This window comes from Chamaea fasciata, unplaced genomic scaffold (assembly GCF_029207755.1).
Source record: "Chamaea fasciata isolate MVZ Bird 193981 ecotype frontalis unplaced genomic scaffold, bChaFas1.0.hap1 SCAF_18, whole genome shotgun sequence".
Classification (NCBI taxonomy): domain Eukaryota; kingdom Metazoa; phylum Chordata; class Aves; order Passeriformes; family Sylviidae; genus Chamaea; species Chamaea fasciata.
In genome coordinates, this window is record NW_027094103.1 from 1904307 (window position 1) to 1927267 (window position 22961).

The following is a 22961-nucleotide window of genomic DNA, read 5'->3' on the forward strand; positions in this document are numbered from 1 at the left end:
ACCCCATTTTTGATATTAAACATATCAATGAGGCCCCTTTTTTGGCACTCTGTTCCCAATATTGATACACATTGATGAGCCTCCTTTTTGGCACTCTGTTTCCGATATTGATACACATTGATACATCACTCCTGTCCACCCCATTTTTGATAGATCACATCGAGGAGGGCCCTTTTTTGTCACTCTGTTCCCAATATTGATACACATTGACGAGGTCCCTTTTTTGCCCCCCATTTCCAATATTGATACACATCGATGAGGTCCCTTTTTGCCCCCCATTTCCAATACTGATACACATTGATGAGGTCCCTTTTTGCCCCCCATTTCCAATATTGATACACATTGACGAGGTCCCTTTTTGCCCCCCATTTCCAATATTGATACACATTGATGAGATCCCCTTACTGGCCCCCGCTTCTGATATTGATCACACCACTGAGGCCCCTTTTTGGCACTCTCTTTCCAATAATGATACACATCAAGGAGATCTCTTATTGGCCCCCGTTTCCACTATTGATACACATCGACGAGGCCCCTTTTGGCACTCCGTTCCCAACACTGACCCCACAGACGAGGTCCCCTTTCGTTCCCGATGCTGACCGATCCCCGCCGTGCCCGTTCCCGGGCCGGGCCGCAGCGGCGTCTCCCCGGCGCTTGCCCGTCACTTGGCAGACGCTCCCTTGGCCCGCTCTGCGCTCGGCGCCGCGGCCGCACTTTGCGGACGCTCCCCGGGCCGCCCCTCCCCGGAAGCGCCGGCGGCCCCGGAGCGCAGGTAAACAGCCAAGATGGCGGCGGAGGCCGCGGGCCCGGCGGGGCCCGGCAGCGGCGGCGGCACGGGCCTGACGGACCTGCCGGGAGAGCTGCTGGAGCTCATCCTCTGCTGCGACGTGCTGGGCGCCGCCGACATCGGCCGCGTGTCCTGCACCTGCCGCCGGCTGCGCGAGGCGTGCCAGCCCCGCGGCAAGGTGTGGCGGGAGCGCTTCCGCCTCAGGTGGGCACCGCCGCACGGCCCGGCCCGCCGGGCTCGGACGGGAGGGAACGGGAGGGAACGGGCCCCCCGGGCTTCGGCGGCACCGGGGATGGCCGGACCGGCCCGGGCTGTGTGGGTGGTGTGTGCCTGGGGTGGTGGGAGCGCCGCCGTCACCGCCCGGTCCCTCCGTGCCTCCCGGTGGGCTCCTCACGGGCGGGCCCGGGGGCACGGAGCGCTTTGGGGCGGGCTGGAGCTCTGAGCCCGTCCTTTCACCCCGTGCCGCGGGCAGGGACGCCTTGCGCTGTCCCGGTCTGCTCCAGGTTTATCCAGCCTGGCCTGGAACACTCCCGGGGATGGGGCAGCCACGGCTGCTCCGCGCTGGTGTCCCGCACTGCTCCGAGGATTTCTACATTTGCCTCTCCTCCCAAATCCCACGGGGAGCGATCAGGCTGAGCCTGCTGCTCGCAGGGGATCCCCCTTGGCCAGGGATCAGTTTTGTAGCCCTTTCCTCACCGGGGCACGTGGATCCCCTGCGTTCCCAGGTCAGGCCCGGGCTCTGGCGGTGGCACCGTGCACTGGGGTTGTGGATTGGCCTCCCTGAGCCCTCCGGGAGCTTCCAAAACAGCAGCCAAGACCCACGTCAGGACTGATGCTGGGCAGCAGAGAAGTGTTTGTTCAAGAGGATTTGGGGAGAGCTGCTCTCACAGACAGCCAAATCCTCGGGTTGGGGTTTTGCTGCTGCTGTTTTGTTCCCCCCAGGGCGCTGTGCTCAGTGACGCTGTGGATATTTTGGCTGGGGCTGAAGGGTGGGTGTGATATCGCTGATGCTGTGCTGGTTTCAGCAGTCCTGGGGGCACCTCCCCTCATCCCCGGGGCTGTCCAGGGTAGCACCTGCTCATCTCTTACCTGCTTTTGGCTGTGTTGGCACAGGAGCAGCAGCAGAATTGCTTTCCCTGAGTGCTAGCTGCCTCCTGAAATTCAGCACAGCCCAAATGTGGGGATTGCTCCCTTTTCATAGGGGAGAAAAAACCTGCTGGACAATTACAGCTTCCCCACTCCACCAAGGCATGGCTCTGGGACTGACTTTCACCAGTTCAGTGGCTGCAATTCCTGCAGGTTTCAGCCTGGTTGGGATCCAGCAGCTGGGATGGGATGTGGTGGGTGACTGGCACACGCTGCTCTCCTCCTCTCTCCTTGGTAATGGAGTTTTTGGCAGGAGGTTTCACCCTGACCTCGCCATCCTGGCTGGATTCCACCGTGAGCAATGGCACTTTCATCCTCCTAAAATTCCCACTGTCCTTCCAACCCATGAGATTCTCCTTTCTCACCCCAAAATAAAAGCCTGTGATGGTTAGTGGGAGGTGGCTCCATTTCAGCAGGAGCTCAAGGGGCAGGGATTCATCAGGAGGGAGGTTGTTATGTAATGTGAGGTTATTTGACTTTATTTTGTGAAGGAAAAGGGCACGGGAGTTTTATTATTAACCAGCACTGAAATATCTTCCAGGTGTGGTTTGGACACTGGTAATAATTGTTATACAGGAAGAGTGATTTCAGTATTTGGCAAATTAAAAATATATATATAAAAATATATATAAAACACCTGGAAAGAAACTAAGATAACCCATGCAGCTGAAGGAAAATGTTTTGTATAAACCAGTAATAATGAACAGCTTTTCAAAATGTGGAATAAATCCCCCAGCAAATGAAAAGAAACCCCTTTCAGCTTTCTTTCCAAAATGTTTCCATCTGTGCTGATTCTTGTTCATGTTTCTCACACGAGTGATCCTGGTGTCTTCCCAGCAGCAGGGATTGCAGTGCTGGCACATGTTTTACGGCCCAAAGCTGTGTTGTGGCACCACACACCCACTTTATTCAAAAAGGTGCTGCTCACAGCCCCCAGAACATGCCCTGAAGTTGGATTTTCAGCTGAACCTCGAAATCCTGAGTAAGCTGTGAAATGTCTCAGCGAAGGTGGAGTTTTTCACAAGAAACCTGGGAGGTTGATTTTTGTTCTTTTTTTTTCTTCTTCAAACAATTATTTCTTGTCTCCAAACCAAACTGCAGAAGCGTTTAGCTGTCACAACTTGACTTCAGGATTGTGTTTTCCTCCCGTGGATGTTGCCACCAGCAAGGGCAATGGAGGGAGCTGTGTTTTGTGCAGCCTTTTAATGAGCTCCCCGAGGTGCTAGGGAAGAGCACAGGACAAAGAATTCCCCTTCTCTTCAGTGCCAGGTTGGCTTCCACATGACGCTTCTTTGTGGTAAACTCTTTTAATTATAAAACTGAAGCGTTTAGGATGTTTAGGTATTGAAATCCTGCCGTGGGAGCCTCTGAAGGTTTCAGGAGAGCTTGCTTTTAAATAATCATTAATGCACGGCTGCAATCAGGGAGTTGTGCTTTGATGTCTGAGGTAATTCAATGCGGTTTAAGGCTGGGCAGTGTCTGAGCGCTGTCTCAGCCCCTCAGCTCGTTCTGGAGGCTCTCAGGGGTGTGAAATATTAACGAAATGCTGTTGGTTTGTGTCTGTGTGTGCAGGTGGCCGTCCCTGCTGAAGTACTACAGCCACAGTGACGGTGTCAGCTGGCTGGAGGAGTACAAGGCGCGGCACAACGCGGGGCTGGAGGCGCAGAGGATCGTGGCTTCCTTCTCCAAAAGGTTCTTCTCAGAACACGTGAGTCCTCCTCTCTTTATGTCTGTGTGCAGCAACCTGGCCACTTGTCTGATAGAATCATTAATAAAATCGTTAATTGAATCATTGAGGTTGAAGAGACCTCCAAGATCTAATCCAGCCACTGAACTGTCCCTAAGCACATCTTCACATTTTCTGAGCCCTCCAAAGGACAGGGATTGCACCACTTCCCTAAGCAGCTTCTTCCAATGCTTGACAACCCTTTTAATTAATCAATTTTTCCTAATTTCCAAGCTGCACCTCCCCTGGAGCAGCTTGAGGCTGTTTCCTCAACACTGCCTGAGCATTCATGTCACCAGGGTGTATTCTTCTTTTAAAAAATCTTAAACCTTTCAGAAGTTGTTTATTTCTTAGGGGGTTTTGCCTTTTAAAAATGTGTTTATTTAGTCTTTATTATTATTTATGTTAGGAAAAGGTTCTTTTTCCCTCAGAGGGTGCTGGGCACTCCCCAGGGAATGGGCCAGAGCTCCAGGAGCCTTTGGACAGCTCTGCCAGGAATGTTGTGGAATTTTGGGATGTCTGTGCAGGGCCAGGAGTGGGACTGGAATGATCCTTGTGGTAGCTCAGGATATTCCATGATTCCATAATATTTCAAAGATTCACCTTCCTTGATTGTGATCAGTTCTTTTTATCAGTTTCTCTTGCCCCTCTCTCCACATCACCTCAGCTGTGCAGTCAGAGGTTTTGTATTTCCTGACTTGGTGTGAGAATGCTGAAACACAGCCAAAAGGGGAGAGAGTTCCAAATGCAGAGGTGTGTGGAGTGCAGCACACTCTGGGATTGCATTCAGCCCTGAAAGCTCTTTGCTTTTTGCTGGGAGTCCAGCCCTGGCTCTGAGAATTCTGAAGGCCACAGAGTTTGTTGACACAGAGCACAGCTGCTGTTTCTGCTGCAGACCTTGTGCAAGGACGAGTTCTGAGAGCTGTCACAAGCCCTTAGAGTTCAGGAGCAAGGCACAACAGGGCCACTCAGTTGCAAAGTGTTGTTTTTGAAGTTCTCCAGCCAGCCATGACCCTGAGATGCTGCTGTGTTCAGTGGGGAAGAGGTGAAAATGGGATGTCTCACACTGACGTGCACATGAAACAGGAGTTACTTGGCTGTTTGATTAGTAGGTGGCTGTGGATTTTGGCAAGCTGTACAGGTAGGTCAGCCTGGAATTCTGTGAGTAAAGCATAAAAACTGCCTGGAACTTTGGCTGAATTCAAAATTCCACACAGGAGCCACTGAAGAGCCCCCCTTTTATGGCTCCTGTGCAAAAGGAAGGCAGCAGGGCCAGGTGGGGGTTTGGTGTCCCCTGGCTGCTCTGTTCTGCAGCAGCCAGGCGTTTGTCCATGGAGAATTGTCAGAGCTTTGACTGGGAGAAGCTGCTCCTGGATTCCTCCTGTTTTAATCATGTATGCAAAAACTATGGAGAGAGCATGAAGCAATGCCCAAAGGCCTCATGATGAGAACCATCTCCTGTGGGGCCAGAAACTGCAGCTTGATTCCCTGCTCAGAACTGAGAGCAAAAGACTTTCAAACCCATAGATGAGCCCATACCCTATGGTGAAATGCTTGAAAGCCTTTTCTCTTTTTTTTTTTTTTTCAGTTCAGCCAAAATTTTAAAAGTAATTCTGAATTCTGGAAGAAAATAGCTGTTCTGAATTTAGATGCAGGAGTGGTTGTTGCAAAAAAAAAAGGCTCCTGCCTCTTCATTCCTTCACCCAGGATGAATCTCCTGCACAGGGGGGTGTATGGAGAGGTTCAATCAACCACAAGCAGAAGTTGATTCCAGCTTAAAATCACTTTCAGCTTGTGCCCACCCTGCATAAATGTGATTCTGCTGGTCCTGAGCTCAGCATCACAGCCCTAAATGCTGTAGAATTTGGCTGAAATTGCTGTAGGATGTTCCTGGGGTTCTCAATGGAATAATAAATCCATGAGTACAGACTGTGAGTATTTGGGGAGCAGGACATTTTTAAGATCTTCTGTAAATTTTAAGAAACAGGGCGAACTTGGTTTTGAGGCTGTTTCTGGAGCTCTGGGAGGATCTGTTGTGCTGTGTGTAACTCCTTGTCTGCTTTGGCAGGTGCCCTGTGATGGGTTCAGTGACATTGAGACTCTGGGCTGCCCCAGCCATTTCTTTGAGGATGAGCTGATGTGTATCCTCAACATGGAAGGAAGGTAAGAGAGGGATGAGAATTGACAGGGATTTCCCTCTTTCACCAGTCCAAGGGGAAAAATACCCTGGTTAATGCCTGACATCAGCCTCTGCCCTTGGTCACTCATTAGACAACACCCCCAGACCTGCTAAGGTCTGACTGCAGAACAGCTTGAGTGTATCCGGAGGAAAACATGGAAACCTTGTCCCACAGGAAGAAGAAAGCTTTGTGTTGCTTTTTGTTGTTTATTTCCTTGCCAGCTCATGGCATCTCTTGGGACATATCCCATACACCCTCATCTCTGCCTAAGCAGTTCCCGTCCTCTTGTTCCTTTTTGATTTAAGCCTGGATCAGTTTGCTGAACTGATTTGCAGGATTAGGCCAGAGCACCAGAGGGAAGCAGGAATCCTTCAGGATTGCCACCATGAAATTCCAGCTTTTTCTTTCCTTTTCTGAGCTGGAGTAGGTTGGTCCAATTTTTTGTCCCCAAAAAAGCAACCGAATTGAATTCAGCCACTGCAAAATTTGCAGTTCTGTAAATTATTCAGACAGGTGGTAAATAAAACTCCTGGGTTTTATCTGCCTGGGTGATCTCATCACCTTGATTAACACTGGGCAAGATGAGTAAGTTTATTTGAAGGTTTTATTTGTTTTATCTGAAGCTTTTTCTGCTGGTACCACCTACCCAGGCTGGGTTTGCTGTAATACAAAGCTGTGATAAATGTCCTTAATGGAGCCTAATAGCCTTGATTAGAGGGACTGTTAATAGAGCTTGAAAAAACCCAACTGGAATGGCAATCATCTCATTTTTGCCTTTTCCCATCCATTTTATTGCCTTCTCTGTTCGAGCTGGGCCTGAGCATCTCTCATTTGACAACTGGGTAAAAAGCTTTTGAGGCTTTGCACTGGCCAAATGCTTCCCCATAAAGCAGAATTGATGCTAATTACACCCTGATTAAGCTGTAGTCATTGCCATTCAGGGGCATTAGGCTAAATCATTTCCCTGGAAGATATCCCAATAAAGCAGTTGTCCCTATTGTGGATCCCAGTTTATTGGAAGAAGATAAAATATTATGAGATTTGATTGCTCTGCTGTCCAGGAGGATGGAGAGGCTTTAGAAAGTGGTGGGGCTTTACTGTAAAAAGTTTTGGAATTGTGTCATCTACAGAGCAACTGTTGATCTCCTCCTGCCTCTTCAGAGCTGCAGAGTTGGTTTTCCACTGGGGAATTTTTGTTTTTCTTCTGCATGCTATTGGACTCACATTCGTGTCCCTCATCAATCTATTTTTAATGCAGAGAGGATCCTTTAGGAGTGACTCTGGAGAGATGCAGTCAGACAGAGGGTAATGTTTTATGAATAAAGTATAGGATTTTAATCAGATATTCCTGAGCTCCTTTAATTAGGCTCTGTGTTGTTTCCCATGATAATGTATCTTCTCAAAATGATGTATCGGTGATGGGATGAAAATTGGAGGTGATAGGAGCAATGTTTTGCAAGTTGTGTGGCTTTTTATGATAAATTCCTCTCAACATTCATTCCCCTTTGGGGTTGACTTTCAGTGACAGTGCTTGTTGAGAAAAACAGTAATCTAAACTGTAAACTTGTATTCATTGGAAAACTTAAACCAACTGTTCACCCTTCAAATGCCTATTAAGGGAAATGCTTCTTCTTGTGTTTAACTGTGCAGGAAAGGTCTCACCTGGAAGTACTATGCAAAGAAAATTCTCTATTTCCTACGGCAGCAGAACATACTGAAGAACCTGAAGGAGTATCTGCAGCGCCCTACGGAGCGGCAGTCCTTTCTGGAGGGTGAGTCCTTGGCAGAAAGCCCAGCTGGGACACTGATGACAGCTCTCCATCATGCTTTGACTTGCAAGGAGCCTGCCTTGCTTAGATTCCAGCAAGCCCTTGGCTAATGACTCAGAATTCAGGTTGGATTTGGGATGTGCCTGGAATCCTCCCCATCCCGCAGCAGCGTTGTGTCAGGATGTCAGGATGGCAGCAGGTGCTGTCAGTGCTGTGTGCTTGGAGAATCACCCCTGGACAGCTGGGCTGAAGGCAGAAAGTGGTGAAACACTTGAACAGGGTGCTGAGAAAATGAGCTGTAGCCCAACCTCCTAATTACTGACATGGCTGCTGTGGCCCCTGGGCTGCATTCAGCTGAGCTGATTCCAAATCAGCTCCCTGCTTTCCCCTTTTCCCAGGAGCTCCTCAGATAAGGGCAGGGAGGAAGCAGAGGGAATTGTTGTAGCCTGAGCACTGGGAGTATCTCAAGAATTGAGTGCTGGACTTTGATGGGAAACAAATCCAAGTCCAGTCACATGGTGGAAGGGCACTTACATCTGCTAAGAAAGCAGAAGCTCCTTCTTCTGCTTCTTCTGCTCTTCATGTCCTCAGTCTCCTGAGAATATGAAGGACATATTCTTCTTCTGTCTTCTGAGTGGCTCAGAAGCTGTCAGGGGCTGTAGAAGAGGCCTTTTCTCTTGGTACACGCTCCAAAATGTCCCTGAAAGAGGACAAAAGAGGCTCTCACACCAAAGCTGGTTCTTGGAAATGCAATAGACTTTGAAGAAGGGGCTGTTAGGGCGGGAAGGGAAAGCAGAAAGTGGTCTTTGGTAGAAAAAAACCAAATTAAGTATGAGACTTAGTCGTGTAGGTCACAAATATGTGTGATTTGTCTGCCATGAAAGTGCCTTTGGAGCACCAGCAGGAAGATTTTTGGGAATTTTCACCTGGTCAGCACAGGGAACACTTTGGGAGGGCAGAAAGGAGACACAGGACCCTGCTGAATTCCTTGATTTACAGGCCTGTCATGGACATGTTGACAAAGCCATGTAGGAGGCTGGAAGAGGTGTGGTCCATGCAAAATCCTTCCAGCTGATTCCAAGGATTGAACAGAAGGAGGTTTTGGAAAGAGCAGTGGTGCCAAGGAGAAGGTTCTGTGAAAGGAAGTGTTTTCCTGCAGAGGCTGGGGCAGGAGCTACAGGACAGTCTCTGCTGTTCTGTGTTGTGTCAGGAAGATGGAGAGCAGGTGTGGAAGAGGAAGATGAATGTGGCAGACAAGGAAGTGAGGAACAAGGATGATACGGAGGATGTGACAGGGAGAGGTCAGAGCTGAGGCAATTTGAGTGAAGCTGGGATTGTTTCAGGCTCTGAATAAAAATCTCTATGTTGGGGAGGTGCCAGGGGCTGCAGTGTGAGTGCAGAGCTGGTCAGGCCTGATCCAGCAGCATTCCTGCTCAAGGTGCAGATACCTTTCAGCATAGGAAGAGGGGAATACTGAGTTGAGCTGGTAATTTCTCATGTCACCTCATTGTCTGCAGTTTGTGTGACAAATCCAGCAGATGACTGCAGGTTTCACACACAGCTCTGCTGTTCTGCTGCAACCGCTCGCTGCATGCCTGGAATGCAGAGCAGGCAAAACCAAGCAAAGAAAAAAAACTGAAGTCCTGTTTCTTATGTAGTTTGTTTTTTCCAGGTGCTGTGTTGATTGATCAGTACTGTAACCCCCTGTCAGACATCTGCCTCAAGAGTGTCCAGGCTCAGGTAGACGATATCACGGACAAAGTGCGCAAAGTGCTGCGGACCAAGAACCCCAGGCACCCCAGCTTGGCTTCCAAGGCAGGTACTGTACAGAAATGTGCTTTCCTGCAGAGCCTTCCTGCACCTCTGCACAGCTGAAACAGCTGTGGAGTTGTGGCAGCTTAAAGAGCTGTTGTTTTTATCCCCTGGCAAACAGAATTCTGACATTTACTTAAGCCATCATTCAAGAAACAGCTGTTCAATAGCCCAGGGTGCAGTCCATCTGATGCTAAAAGAATTGGGAGGGGAATTCCATTTTTTCCCATTTGTCCCTGAAATCTTATTAGTCCTGTTATCTATAGCTGAGCTATAGATAACCTCTTTCCTGCCAATCTCAGAAAATGATCAGTAGAAAGGTGCATGTTTATCATCACCAAAGGTCAGGCAGCATCTTGCTCCTTGGTTTTATAAACAGTGAATAATTCCAGGCTTTCAAGAGGAGACTAAGCCTGCCCATGTGAAGATTTCATTGCGTAAAGGTTGAGTGTTCTTGTTTTCTCAGTCTTTATTTCACTGCATGTGTTTCCAGGAGAAGTTCTTGTCCCAGAAGTGGAACTTCAGAGGCAGGTGCTTGATGCCATGAACTGTGTCCTGTATGAGCAGCTGAAATACAAAGGGAATGAGCTGGATTACTACAACTCCCTGAATTCCTACATTCACCAGGTATGTGTGTGTTAGGCAGAAACTGGGAGGCTGGAAGGCTCGAGACACTATTTGTCTGAATGTAGCCAGACAAATAATTCTCTCTGAAGAGCAACTCTTAAATAAATAAGAGCAACTCTTAAATAAATATGTCATCCTTCAGTGCATGTTCTGTCAAGCTGTATTTTGAGTTGTGAAATTGAAACCCTTGAAATTTGTTTTTTCTTAAATCCCGCCTGTGTTTTTGTCACATTTTTCTCCCCCAGGTTTTGATCCGCAGGACAGGAATTCCCATCAGTTTGTCTGTGCTTTATTTAACAATTGCCAGGCAGCTGGGAGTCAAACTGGAGCCTGTCAACTTTCCCAGCCATTTCCTGCTGCGATGGTGTCAAGGGAAAGAAGGGTGAGTGACCTGCTGAACTCTGAAATTGTGCCCACTGTGACAAAACCAGAAAACATTTACAGCTCCAGACCTGTGTGAGAGTGTTTAATTATGTTCCATCTGCTTGTACAGAGGGAAAAATCAGATCTTTAGGAAAGTTTTCCTAGAGCTCAGCTGCTGCTGAATGGTAACAGATTTCCTGCTCTGGACTTGGAGGAGAATGTTTTATTATTTTCCATCTGGAATTATAACCTATACAGAGGGGAAAAATCAGATCTTCTGGAAGGTTTTCCTAGAACTCAGTTCTGCTGCTGCTGCTGAATAATAACAGATTTCCTGAAATAATAATATCCATGAGGTGATGTGAGAATTATGGAAAAGGGAGAAGGTACCAGGTAGACTCTGTTTGGGAGGAAGCTGAGGAATGAAGGACCTGGGTTAGAAGTGCTGAGGGAAGAAGAGAAACAGCAAATCCTGCTTCACCACGAGACCCTGATCACAGTTTGGTCTCTTTGTTGCCTCTCCAGAAGCACAGACATTTTTGACTACACCTATATCGATGCCTTTGGGAAGGGGAAGCAGCTGACAGTGAAGGAGTGCGAGTACCTGATCGGGCACCACGTGACAGAGGAGTTCTATGGGGTGGTGACCTCCAAGGAGGTCCTGCAGCGCATGGTGGGGAACCTCCTCAACCTTGGCAAGAGGTGAGCTGGGCATCCATGCCCTGGAAAAAAGGACCCAGGGTGCATTATCTGCATATCCAGTGTTGGTGCTTCCAAAAAGTGTCACTCCCCTCGTCAGAGCCTGAAGGTTCCGTGTGCCACAAGGCATTGGCTGGGTGCTTTCAATCACCTGCATCTGAGTGGAAACAAAAATATTTAGTGAAACTAGTTCCTCTCAAGAAAATAGACAAGATATTTTATTTTCTCTGCGGAAAGCTGATAAGGATTGTCCACCTTAAGAGCAGAGCCTTTTTCTCTCATGTGTGAGGCACAACCCTCATGTTCAAATGAGCATTTTCAGAGATGCTGTTGGTGTGTAGAACATTGTTTTGTTTTCAAATCCTCCTGATAATCCCTTTCCTAAGCAGCCATAGACAGACTCACAAGAGTGGAAGTATTGCTTTAGGTGTCAGGGGAACAAAAGGAAATGGCTTGGAGAGTGAATTCTCTGACCCAGGAGAAGAGCAGTGGGTGGGAGGGCAGAGTTCAGTGATCAGTTGTGCAGTGCTTTTTCCTTGTAGCAGGCTGATGGGGTGAGTGACAATCCATGCTGCAGTCACTGCTGTGAGCATGCTGTACCTGCAGCATCATTTGGGGGGCTCCCCCTGTCCCTGGGAGCTCTGGGTTGCAGAGCCTGACAGCTGAGTTTCCTTTCTGCTGGCAGAGAGAGCACTGACCAGTCCTACCAGCTCCTGAGAGACTCCCTGGACCTGTACCTGGCCATGTACCCAGACAATGTGCAGCACCTCATGCTCCAGGCCAGGTTATACTTCCACCTGGGAATCTGGCCAGAAAAGGTACCTGGGCACTCAGGGGAATGTTTTGGGGAAGGCTGAGCACTATTAACGCTGGGTTATTGATTTTTGGGCTATGTCAGCCTGCATTACAGTCTGCCACAAGTTGTATCTGTAATGAATGCAGCTGGAGGAGTTCTCACATTGCAGGGGATCAATTTGAAGCAGGAAGAGTGGATGATTCTTGCCTGCTTGTCCCAGGGAAGACTTAGGAGCAGCCTAGAGTCTTAATTTATGATTTACAGCTTGTCTTGCAACCAAGACTGTGTACTGTGAGTTGTAAGAGCATCCTGTTTGCTCTGTGGTAAAACTCCTGCTAGGCTCCTGGAAAAGGAGCAATTACCTTATCAGAAAACTTCAGGAATTTATCTTCTATAAATAAAACCAAAGCTTGGCCACACAGTCTGTGGCTCTTGTGGAAAAGCAGCTTGATATTCCTGTCCTTGGAATTCCTTTTCCTTCAGGGTAACAACTCCAGTCCTGTTATCTTGGGAGTGTGGGAAAGAAGGTGCTGAGATTTACAGGTTTTCTGGATCATCCAAGGCTTTCACTGAATCAGGAGAAGGCACAGGGAAGAGCCTGTAACTCAAAAAAATCTGGATTTTTTTTAGTGTGTCACTGCAGCACAGAGGTTTTTCCTACTCAAAATTCCCTGTGCTGGTTCAGTGGAGCCTGTGCCAGTTCCACTTGTCAGGTTTGGGAAGGGAGCAGGAATATTGGCTGGACAGAGCTGAGCAGAAAGCAAAGCTCTTCCCACCAAATGAACTGGAACAGGATGGCTGGAGAAGCTGCCTCCTTCCCTTTGAAGAACAAACTGTGCTAAGCTTGGCCTTCCTTTCTTATGGCAGCAAATTTTAGGGTCAGCACAGAAAAACCAGCACCAAAAAATTGTGTGTGGGAAGAAGTCACTGAGCTGAAATGGCAACTGGACGTAAATGGGGAACACTGAAAGATTGTCCTGGCACTCAGGGATGTGTTTGGAGAGCACCAGACTTGGATTTGCAGCCCCTCAGAACACATCAGCCAGCCCCAGGGCTGAGTTTTGCTGAGTTCCCTGCACCAGATGCGATGGAAATGAGCAAATTTGGATCTTTCAGGATTGCATCCAGTCGTTCTGGGCTGTCAGGCAGGGTTGCAGCTAACCAGAGAGAATGCTGTGTCTGACAGGACACAATGTACCAGCTTTGACAGGGCCTGCCAGATTTATGGATGGGTAAGAAATGTAAAAAGTCCTGCAGAGCTACACATAATGTTGCCCTAAACATTTGTAAATAAGAGTAAATAAAATTCCCAAGAATCTCTGACAGCTGTGGTTACTTCCTTCCTTTAGGATTTTTCAGGATTTTCACATCCTTCTTAATCCTTAATAGAACTAAAGTGGCCAGGAAGCTTGAGCTGTGTTTCTTCCCATGAATTACTCACCTGTTCTTTATTTAAATTGATTTTCCTCAGTTTTTGGCTGCTGTCCATGCTGAACAGCCTGAGATTTCCATTCCTCTTCTGCTCCTGCTCTGAACTTAATGACCAAACCTATGCTCAAGGAGACAATCTTTTTGCCAGGTGCCAAAGTGTGGCAGGTTTTGGGAGCTGAGGTGTTTGATGTTGAGACAGATACGTGTCTTTTCCCAACATGTTTACACAGCAGGTTGGGTTTTTTTTCCCTTGCTTTTACCAAAAAATTAAGATTTGTTTCGCCTGCCTCTAACAAACTCGGCAGCAGATGCTCTGATGTTGTGCCAGAGGGTGTTGGGAGGTTGGAATTCTGGATCTGCAGACCTTGCTGCTTCGTGTTCTTTAGTCATCCTGAGACAAGCAGCTTTTCTGTCTTGTTCCCTGTTCCATGGGAGAGCATCATGGAGGTTATTTCCATTTCCTCCTGTGCTGCCCTATTTTTGCTCCTCACAGACATGCTGAGAAGCTCTTTTAAGTTAAAATATTAGTTCTCAAGAGCAGTAGAAGTCACCTGGAATCAACTTCCCAGCAGCATTTTGGAACTGCTGCATTCTCATGACCAGAAACCTTGAGAGGTGCTCTGTGGGCACTAAACAGGATGTGATGAACTCATGGGGCTGAGTTTTAAGGAGCTGCTGTGCTCTCCAGTGCCTTTCCTTGGAGGTTGGGATCTTTACAAAGAGGAAAGGAATAAGGATAGGCTGTGTGCAGGCTGAACAGGAAGCTGTAGCAGAGAACAATGTGGGGGATGTTGTGGCAGATCTCCGGGCACTTTACACGCAATATACCTGTATGTGTTCATGAGCTGTGCTGCCGCAGGGACGTGTCCTGAACGTGTTTTTGCTGTGGTTTGGAAGGTCCTGGACATCCTGCAGCACATCCAGGCCCTGGACCCTTCCCAGCACGGGGCTGTGGGGTACCTGGTGCAGCACACCCTGGAGCACATCGAGCGGCGCAAGGAGGAGCTGGGCCCCGAGGTCAAGCACCGCTCAGATGAGAAGCACAAGGAGGTTTGCTTCTCCATTGGGCTCATCATGAAACACAAGAGGTGAGCTTGGAGCCTTCCCCACAGTCAGCAGAGCAGAAGGGTTTGAGCTGACCGCAGTGAGATGCGGTTTTCGTGCCAAGGTGGAGTGGGAAATGCCGGGCACATGCGTCCGTCCCGTGCAGGAAAATGGGGGTGGTTCTGTGAGTGCCTGGCGAGAGCAAATGTTTGCACTGCAGAGAGCCTGACTTGTGTGAGTCATCCCCCGTCACACAGGTAACATCCCCACGGCACAGAGCTCTCCAGGAAACAGCAGCAATCACTTAATGAGGGACTGTGCAACAGGATCAACTTCAAAATCAAATCTGATATTCCCAGGACAGTTTATGGATGTTTCCCTGTGCTCTCATTCCCTGTTCCTGCCTGTGCTGCTCTGCCAGAGAGCCAGGCCAGCACTGTGTTGCTTTGGCCACTCCTCTGACTCACCAAGACATCCAGAGCATATTTGAGGGGCATCAGCAGTGGCAGTTCCAACACCTCACAATTAATCCCATAAATATTCTGTAAATAGCAATGGCTTTGCTCTCAGTGTTGGGGTTGCCACGTCTGCACGATAAGCACATGAGTACCTGCACAGCCCAGCAGGGTGGTTGATCCCTCCTTATTTCTTCCTTCCTCTTCTGGCTGCTGACTTCTAGGCTCTTCCCTATTCTCTTCTGCTCACATTTGGTTTGCCTTTGTCTTCAGCTGTTTAGTCCTGTCTGTTTATCCAGTCATTTGTAGTCATTTCCTTCCACTTCAAAATACAAACACAAAGTCCTTCTGAATTGATTTTTTTCCCCTCCTGTTCCTCTCCTCCTTGTGCCAGCTCTCAGGAGGTTCCTGTCCTGTTTGTGCTCTGTTAATCTTGAGGAAAAAGAGCTGGCTCTGGAGTTTGCACAGCCTTTGTGTGTGCAATTTCTTTAATCAGGTATGGCTACAACTGTGTGATTTATGGCTGGGATCCTGCCTGCATGATGGGCCACGAGTGGATCCGGAACATGAACGTGCACAGCCTCCCCCACGGCCCCCACCAGCCCTTCTACAACGTCCTGGTGGAGGATGGCTCCTGCAGATACGCTGCCCAAGGTGAGCAGGGGCTCCTGTGGGCACTCTCTGCCCACACCAGGACAAAGGGATGCTGAATTGATCAATCAAGTGTGGTTAGCAAGGGTTATAAAGGTGGAAGTGATCCTGAATCGTGGGCTGCTCTGTTTGCTCCCTCTGAAATCGGCACTGCTGGGATGGACATGAAGGCCCACTCTGGTGTCATCTCCTCTTGCCTCAGAAGTGTTTCGGACACTCTCGTGGTGTTAACCTTGATTGCTGCTTTGCAAGAAATAATTCAGCTTCTGCTGAAGGCTGAAGGTCTGTCAGCAGCTCCTGACAGCTGTGACAGGACCTGGAAATGGGATTTAATGAGGGGTTGCTGGTCAGGACATGGTTCTGGCCACTGTCACATGCCAGGATCGCAGGGAACACAGGTAACCTGGCTGTTAGTGCCACCTTTAACCAGAACAAAAATTAATGTCTCTTCACAAGTGCAGGGAAGTGTAGAAATCTCTATGTCACATGTGCTTTATGCAACAAACCACAAGAGGAAACTCTTGTCTGGTGGTCAGAGTGTGTGGTTGGGGTACGTGGAGAACTGTTGAGCTGAGGTTCTGAAGAGTATTGCAAAAGAAAAGCATAACTGTGAGTCTGTGCATTGTAAAAATGTTAATTTGCCTCATGTTTGTGTTCCCCCTGTGACAGGGGGCCCCATCCAGGCAGGGCAACTGCACAGCCACAGTGTGCTTGGCTAAGGGAAGATGTGGAAGCTGCTGGAGGGAAAATACTGACCAAAAGGCCCTTTCCCTGGGTGCTCCCTCATGTTCTGGTCCCCTGAGAGTCACAAGAGGTGGTTTTACAGGCAGGGACACTCTTCCCTCTGTAGATTTAAGGTGCAGGTGTTTCCCACTGTCCTGAGAGTGGCTTTTTTTTATATTCAGAAGCCCAAAAAAATGAAGTGGCAAAGCCTGGTGGCGCAGATCAGGCAGGGCTTGGCCTCAGAGAGTCTAAAAAACAGAAATTCTCATGTGCCATGGGTTGATATTAAAATATGCATCTTGGTAATTGCCTAATCAGGTAATTGTCCCCAGTGCTGCTGGGGCTGAGTCATCACTTATCTTCAGTTTAATGATGTTTAAACAAACAGAGCTCTGTCTGGTCCCACAGTTCTTGCAGGGTAGGCTGACACTGTTATCTCCGTGTAGGAGACACTGTTATCACTGCATCTCTGTGGCCTCCAAGAGTTCTGCTATTGCTGGGGAGAAGTGAAGGGTTTGTTCTTGCTGCTATTGATAGCCCATCTAAAACATCCTCAGATCATTTGGGAAGGATTATTTCATATCCTCCTGACCTGACTCTGGGGAGGGAGAGTTTTTTACTGAAAGAATCCTAAACAAATCCTCGTGTGGAGTTTAATTTAACCAGCTCAGAAATAACTCCAAGCTTATTATAGATAACTGTACCTCAGTTTGAGGCCTTCCTGTAAATCTGTGGGTTGAGTGCAGCTGATTCCAGAACTCCTGTGTCATGCAGGGAATTTGGTACCTGTCCACTCTTGGCTGTGTTTTGTTTGCTTTGTGACAGCACGGGAGAGAGATCTGTGCCTCAGAACTGCTTGTCAGCACCTTTGGGAGGCTCCCACCTTGTGCTGAGCTCGCCTGTGTCAGTCTATTCCCCCCTGCCAGCTGCAGCTGCATCCCTGCAGCTCCCTGAGCACAGCTCCCCGCTCAGCCATGCTGCTGCAGAGCATTCAGCAGTGCAAGTCGTTTTCCGCAGTGGTGCAGTATCCAAAAAGGTCCTTTGCAAGCCTCTAGGACTGCAGCAGGCTGCTGAGGCATGGGAAGCTCTGGTGCTGCTGGCTGCACACCCTGACATGCAGCAGCTTCAAAGAGCCTGCATGGATTAATAGGGATTCTCTGCTCCCAGTAATGAACTGGATTTCAGAGACAGATTATTCCTGAATGACATTCTCTGCACCCCAGCTGGTTCCTGTCCTGCCCAAAGTCAGCCTTTGATCTTGATGCAGCTTTTTTTTTTTTCTCCTTGCTAATACTACCTGTTTTATCTGGCACTGTGCTGGAAAAAAATGACATCATTTGGGGAGTGCTGCAGGGCTGCAGCCTGTGGGATTTACTCCCAGTCCCTGCTCAGTGCCTACACTGCAGAGCAGAGCAGAGCAGCCCTTGGCCAGGGTCACCTCTGGGGTTCAGTGTTTAGGGGTCACCTTTGGGGTTTAATTTTGTTCAACTCTTGTGCCTTACTGGGTTATCTGGAGCTGCTGTGGGAAAGAATCAACGTGTCCTTCTTAGGGACTTTCCCTTGGCTTGGGGAAGTTTGGCTTTAGGGAAGTTTATTCTGCTGGAGGCAAATGCTGGGCCTTGGCATGGTGGAAGCACAGGCTGAGGGAGGAAGCTCTTGTGCAGGTGGGCTCAGCTTGGAGCATTTGAGGGGGATCTCTCCTAAAACTGACCCTCAAGGGCTGTGGGGGATTAGAGGAGCAGAGCTCAGTGCAGCAGCTTCTCCCTGCGCTTACAACCGAGTCCTGTGACCAGCAGAGTGGGAGCAGCATCCTGCTCCTCCAGTCTAATGCCAGACCATCCCAGGCATAAAACAGTTCCCATGTCCCTGCTCAGTGGGGACATCAGGTGAGGCTCTGTGAGCAGTCATTCTGGCTTGCTCTGCCCATTTTCCTGGATTAGGGCATTTTTTTCCTTTCAAGCACCAGATTTGGTGTTTCTAGAAACACAGGCAAGGCCTGAAGGAGGCCCAGGGCTCACTGCCTTGCAGCAGCTGTTGCTGTGGTGGTAACTGCTGCTTTCCTTCCCTCACAGAGAACCTGGAGTACAACTCCGAGCCTCGGGAGATTCCTCACCCCGACATCGGCCGCTATTTCTCCGAGTTCACTGGCGTTCACTACCTGGCAAACACCGAGCTGGAAATCCGGTACCCGGAGGATCTGGAGCTCACCCGAGCCACAGTGCAGAAGATTTACAGCTCAGGCAAGGAGTGAGTGCCAAAGGCATTCTGGGGACAGAAGCAGCTGGAGTGTAGCTTTACCCTCTTTGCAGAACTTGCGTGGGAAGCAAGTTTGGTGACAATCCTTTGGCTTAATGCATTGAAAACTGCATTGAACTTGGAAACTGGTGCTACAGCATCTTCCCGTTGTCTGCCTGCCCGTCCTGGCCCGAAGGCACAGGGACACTTTGGTACTGGAGGCCCAGCAGGAGGATCTTGCAGGGATGGCTGTGCCAGGAGCATCATCCTTGGGAAGGATCTGCACATTCTGCTCCTTCTGTGGTGGCCTTAGAAGGTCAACTCAGCGAGATCCTGGTGTGGAATATGGAGGAACCCCTCTCTTCCGGAGAAGGAAGTTGCTTGTCCCGGCAGTATTTTTGTTTGGCTGTGTCTGTCTGGTTTGGTTTGAGTGTCTCTATCCCGTGCAGGCGATAGTTTTTAAAGTCTCTCACGTTTCACTGTTGTCTTCTCCAGTCTGAATTTTTGGGTCAGGTATTGCTTCACCTCTGTAGTCTGTTCCTAGAGCTACTGTTCCAATCCTGAATATCCTTCTGGGCCTGGGAAAGAGCTCCAGAAGACCAGCAGCAGTGAGGCTCGTGGGGTGGCGAGCAGTGCTGACCCCAGGGCCAGGTGGCCACACCTCGCCCATGGCAGAGACTCCGAAAGCAGAGGAGGAGCTCCTGGCCCCTTTCCATGCCCGCTGAGCGCACCCAGCCCGTGTCCTGACCTCGTTTTTCAGTCTGTCTGTGGTGTGTGTCCAAGGTGGGATCCGTGGCACAGCCATGAGTGTTCCCAGGAGGATTTGGAACCTTGTGGGGCTGTTTGGTGGGACCTGGAGGGCAGCACCAGAGTGACTTGGATGGACGTGGAGCTGCCGCTCGCTGCCAGCTCCAATTCTTTTCTCCAATAGGTATTTATGCAATACAGTGGAATGATGACTGGAACCTGGCCATCCCTGGAGTCAGGCAAACCATTATGGAAGCAAGATGTTAATTCCTGCAGCTTGAGGCCTTCTTCCTTGTTGCCAAAAGAAAACGGATTCTGGGGGTGCGCAGACTTGGCTGCCTACGAGGGAAGAGCTTTAGCAGCTCGAGGCACATGACTTTTAACCTTGACTTAAAGGCCCAGACAGAACCACTGCAGAAGAGGTTTTCCTCTGGGCTCAGGGGCTGTGGGGTGCAGAGTGACACGGTGTTTGTGCATATCTTTGTGGTTTCTGAAGCAATGTGTGTAGAGTAGCTGCAGCTCATGTCTCCTGTCACTGTCCACTTGCAACACAATAATTCTTCTCTCTGAGCTGACAATTAGGGCCCTGTAGAGGTAGGTGGATGCTCTTTAGTCTCTTATGCACTACAGGTATCTCCACGTGGAATCACAGCCCTCCTCTCCAGCAATGCCTGCCCTGCATGTCACCTCCTGCAACCCTGAGCACTGGTTTGGTGTGGAAATAAATGCTGAGAGCCCAGCTCTTTGGTGGTGGTGGTCTGCAGGGATCTGAGGCTCCAGGAAGAGCAGCCTGTGGGGAGAGTGTGAGGAATGCTGAGGGGGCTCTGCCCCAAGCAGAGCTCTGGCTTTAAAGAGTCACAATCCCTGAATGGTTTGGGCTGGAAAGGCCCTTGGAGCTCCTCTTGTTCCATGGGCAGGGACACCTTCACTATGAACTTGGGGAGAGGGAGGAGTTTCCACTGTGGGGCAGGGTAGGGAATCCTCAGGCAAAAATCCGAAAACCCATCCCGTGTTCTTGAGGGTTGGAGCAGACCCCAGCCCTCCAACCTGTTTTGAAAAGGATCCCAGAAGATTCCTGTCAGGGCTGCATGGTGGGGAATGGGGGTGGTGAGTCCCAAGGTAGCTGAGAATGGGAAAAGCAGGGCTTGGGCTCCCCATTCCCAGCTGTCAGCAAGACTCCTGGGATTTTGTGCTCCCTTCTGTTGCCACCTGGGCCTCTCTGCAGTGCATGCAGGGAATTCCAGAGCTCAGGGAAGCACGAGGAGCTGCCTGAGGTACAGCCCTGCCGTAAAAGAGCCACAGGAGCCAACAGAAAGCACCCAGAGCTTCCCTGAGAACCGGCCAGTGCTTACCAAGCCACCTGGAAAGCTGCTGGGTGCTTCAGGGCTCCCAGAGCAGCCAGCAGGGCCCTTTCTGTCCCTCCTTTGGCGTCACTCTGTGCCCGTACCCTGAGAAGGGTATGGAGGAAGTGTGCGAGCTGTTGCTCACCACAGCCTGGTGTGGCCTGGAGTGCAGGTGGGGACAGCCTTGGCTGCTCAGGGCAGCCCAGCAGCCCTGGAACTAAATCCTCATCCCTCTGGCAGGAGTTCTTGGAGGAACTGTGACCTCAGCTCTGCCTGCTCTGGGTGCTGCCCACATCCAAACCCAGGCTGTGGGTGTTGGGGTCACCCAGAGCACCAACACAGCCTTGGAGGTGCCAAATTTGGGAAAAAATCGGGCTGTTCCGATGTGTTTTCCACACAGCCTCAGCCCAGGGGCCTAGTCAGATTTTGGGATTTGAGACAAACCCAGAGGGAAGGGTGAGTTCCCTTGGTTTCCCATTTGGGAAGAGTGTCCCCACTGCCTCCAGTGCTGCTTGTCCTGGGTGGAGTCTTTGTCTTGGTGAGGAGAAACTCCCCTGTGAGCACCTGCTGCTGTGGGAGGCCTCAGCCCAGCATCCAGGGTGGCCAGGGAAGGTTGGAAACCCCCAGGGTGTATCCAAGGTGGCCAGGGAAAGCTGGGAAGCCCCAGGGTGTATCCAGGGTGGCCAGGGAAAGCTGGGAAGCCCCAGGGTGTATCCAGAGTGGCCAGGGAAAGCTGGAAACCCCCAGGCTACCTGTGTGTCCATGCTTGGAATGCTGCTGGGTTCCCACAGGCTGCACATCCACGGTCCTGCGCTGTGGGAACACCTCTATGGGGTGACACTTGGGGTTTGCCTGTGCCCCCTCCCCTCCTGGAGCACAGGCACAGTCACCTTTTCCCCAGCAGACAGCAGTGGATCCCAAAGGCTCCTTGTGTCTGTGAGTGAGGTCTGGATCCGTGGTGTCCCTGGGGATTTGTCCTGTCCTGTCCTGTCTGTGTGGCTTTCTGGGGAAGGTGGAATCGCCTCCCTTCTCTGCCGCCAGGCGCAAAGCCTGGCCAGGTCACTCCTGTGCAGTGCCCAAGTCCTCGGGAGCAGGGGGTGAACTCCCTGCGGTTCGTGCCGTGTTCTCCCTTCCCTTTCCGTGTCACCTGTCCTGGGGACAGAGCAGCCCCGCTGCTGTCCCATTAAAATCCAGAGGCTGAAGGAAAAAATACAGAATGGGGGAAGAGGAGGCTGGGAAGGGGTAGGAAGTGAGGGGTACTCAGTGGCTGGATTGTAGGGAAAAGCCAGGGCTGGTTCCGAGCTTTGCCACTGGATGTTGGCACTCAGGGATGTTCCAGGCACTGCCCTTCCCAGCCTTCCTCTGACAGGGAGCGAGTCCTGTGGGCAGCGGCGTCGCCGGGAGGTTTGTCCACCCTTGGAGGCCGAGTTTTGATGTGCCGCTGCTCCAGGTCAGGCTGAGGAGCTGCTGGTGCCCTCCAGCAGCACAGGGGCAGGGAGGGACAGCTCCTGGATCCTCGTGGGAAGCGTTTCCAACGCCTTTGGAGCCATCCTGGCACACAGGGACACACTGAGAGCACCGTGACACAGCTGAGGGCAGGGAGTGAGGCCGCTGATAAACCGCGGGAGTTTGTCTGCAATCCTTGCAGGAAAACCAAACCCCAGGATCCTCCAGCCCAGCCTGGGGCCAGGGAGAGCTGCGTCCTCTGGGGCAGGAAGGTGAGGAGGAAAGGGCTGCTCTGGGCTGGAGAAGGGTCCCTGGGATCTCCTGCTCCCTTCCAGGCCACCTCCACCTGTACACGAGCTGGCTCCAGGTGCTGTCCTGAGGCGTTCCAGGCATCTCCAGGGGTATCCCAGGGGTATCCCAGCTCTGTGGGCCCTGCCTGCCTCCCCGCTGGCCATTCCCCCATGGGGGACACGGGGACTGTGGGCAGGGACAGAGTGCTGCATGTATTTCCCCCTTCCTGCCCTCCTCCTCCTCCTCCCGCCTGGAAGTGCCTGGGCTGGGCAAAATTCCACATTGGATGGAAAACTGCTGGCCCAGGAATGGAGGGTGAGGAGCCCTGAGCCCCAGGGCCCCTGACAGTGACGCCCGAGGTCGCAAGATGGAGACGTCTCTCCTTTCTCCGTTTTTATTTATAAACAGGTATTTTCCTGGACAGCTGGAGGCTGGGAATGATTTCATCCCTTTCCTGTTTATATTTGGCTTTAAACAAATAAACAACACTGACTTGCTACCTACTGCCGCGGTGTGCTGTGCTCTTTGAGCTGCTCCCAAACCTCTGCCTGCACTCCTGGAAGGGCTTCGCTCTTCCCTGTGCCCCTGGGAGGGTGACGCGTCCCTGCCGGTGCCAGGGAGGGAGGTGCTGACAGAATTCCCCGCTCTGCCCCGGGAATCCCTCCCCGTTATGGGGGTCCTGGGTCACCT

General features: G+C 50.5%; 1 protein-coding gene across 1 annotated transcript; it reads left to right on the forward strand.

Annotated features, from left to right (window-relative positions):
* The first annotated feature begins 780 nt into the window (after positions 1–780).
* FBXO21 (F-box protein 21) lies at positions 781–22775 on the forward strand. The gene is made up of 12 exons (XM_066199635.1): positions 781–991; positions 3506–3641; positions 5728–5822; positions 7490–7611; positions 9281–9427; positions 9914–10047; positions 10293–10429; positions 10936–11112; positions 11795–11927; positions 14234–14424; positions 15332–15489; positions 18282–22775. The coding sequence occupies exons 1-12, from the start codon at positions 786–788 to the stop codon at positions 18458–18460; spliced, it is 1815 nt and encodes a 604-aa protein (XP_066055732.1). The 5' UTR covers positions 781–785; the 3' UTR covers positions 18461–22775.
* The last annotated feature ends 186 nt before the right edge of the window (positions 22776–22961 follow it).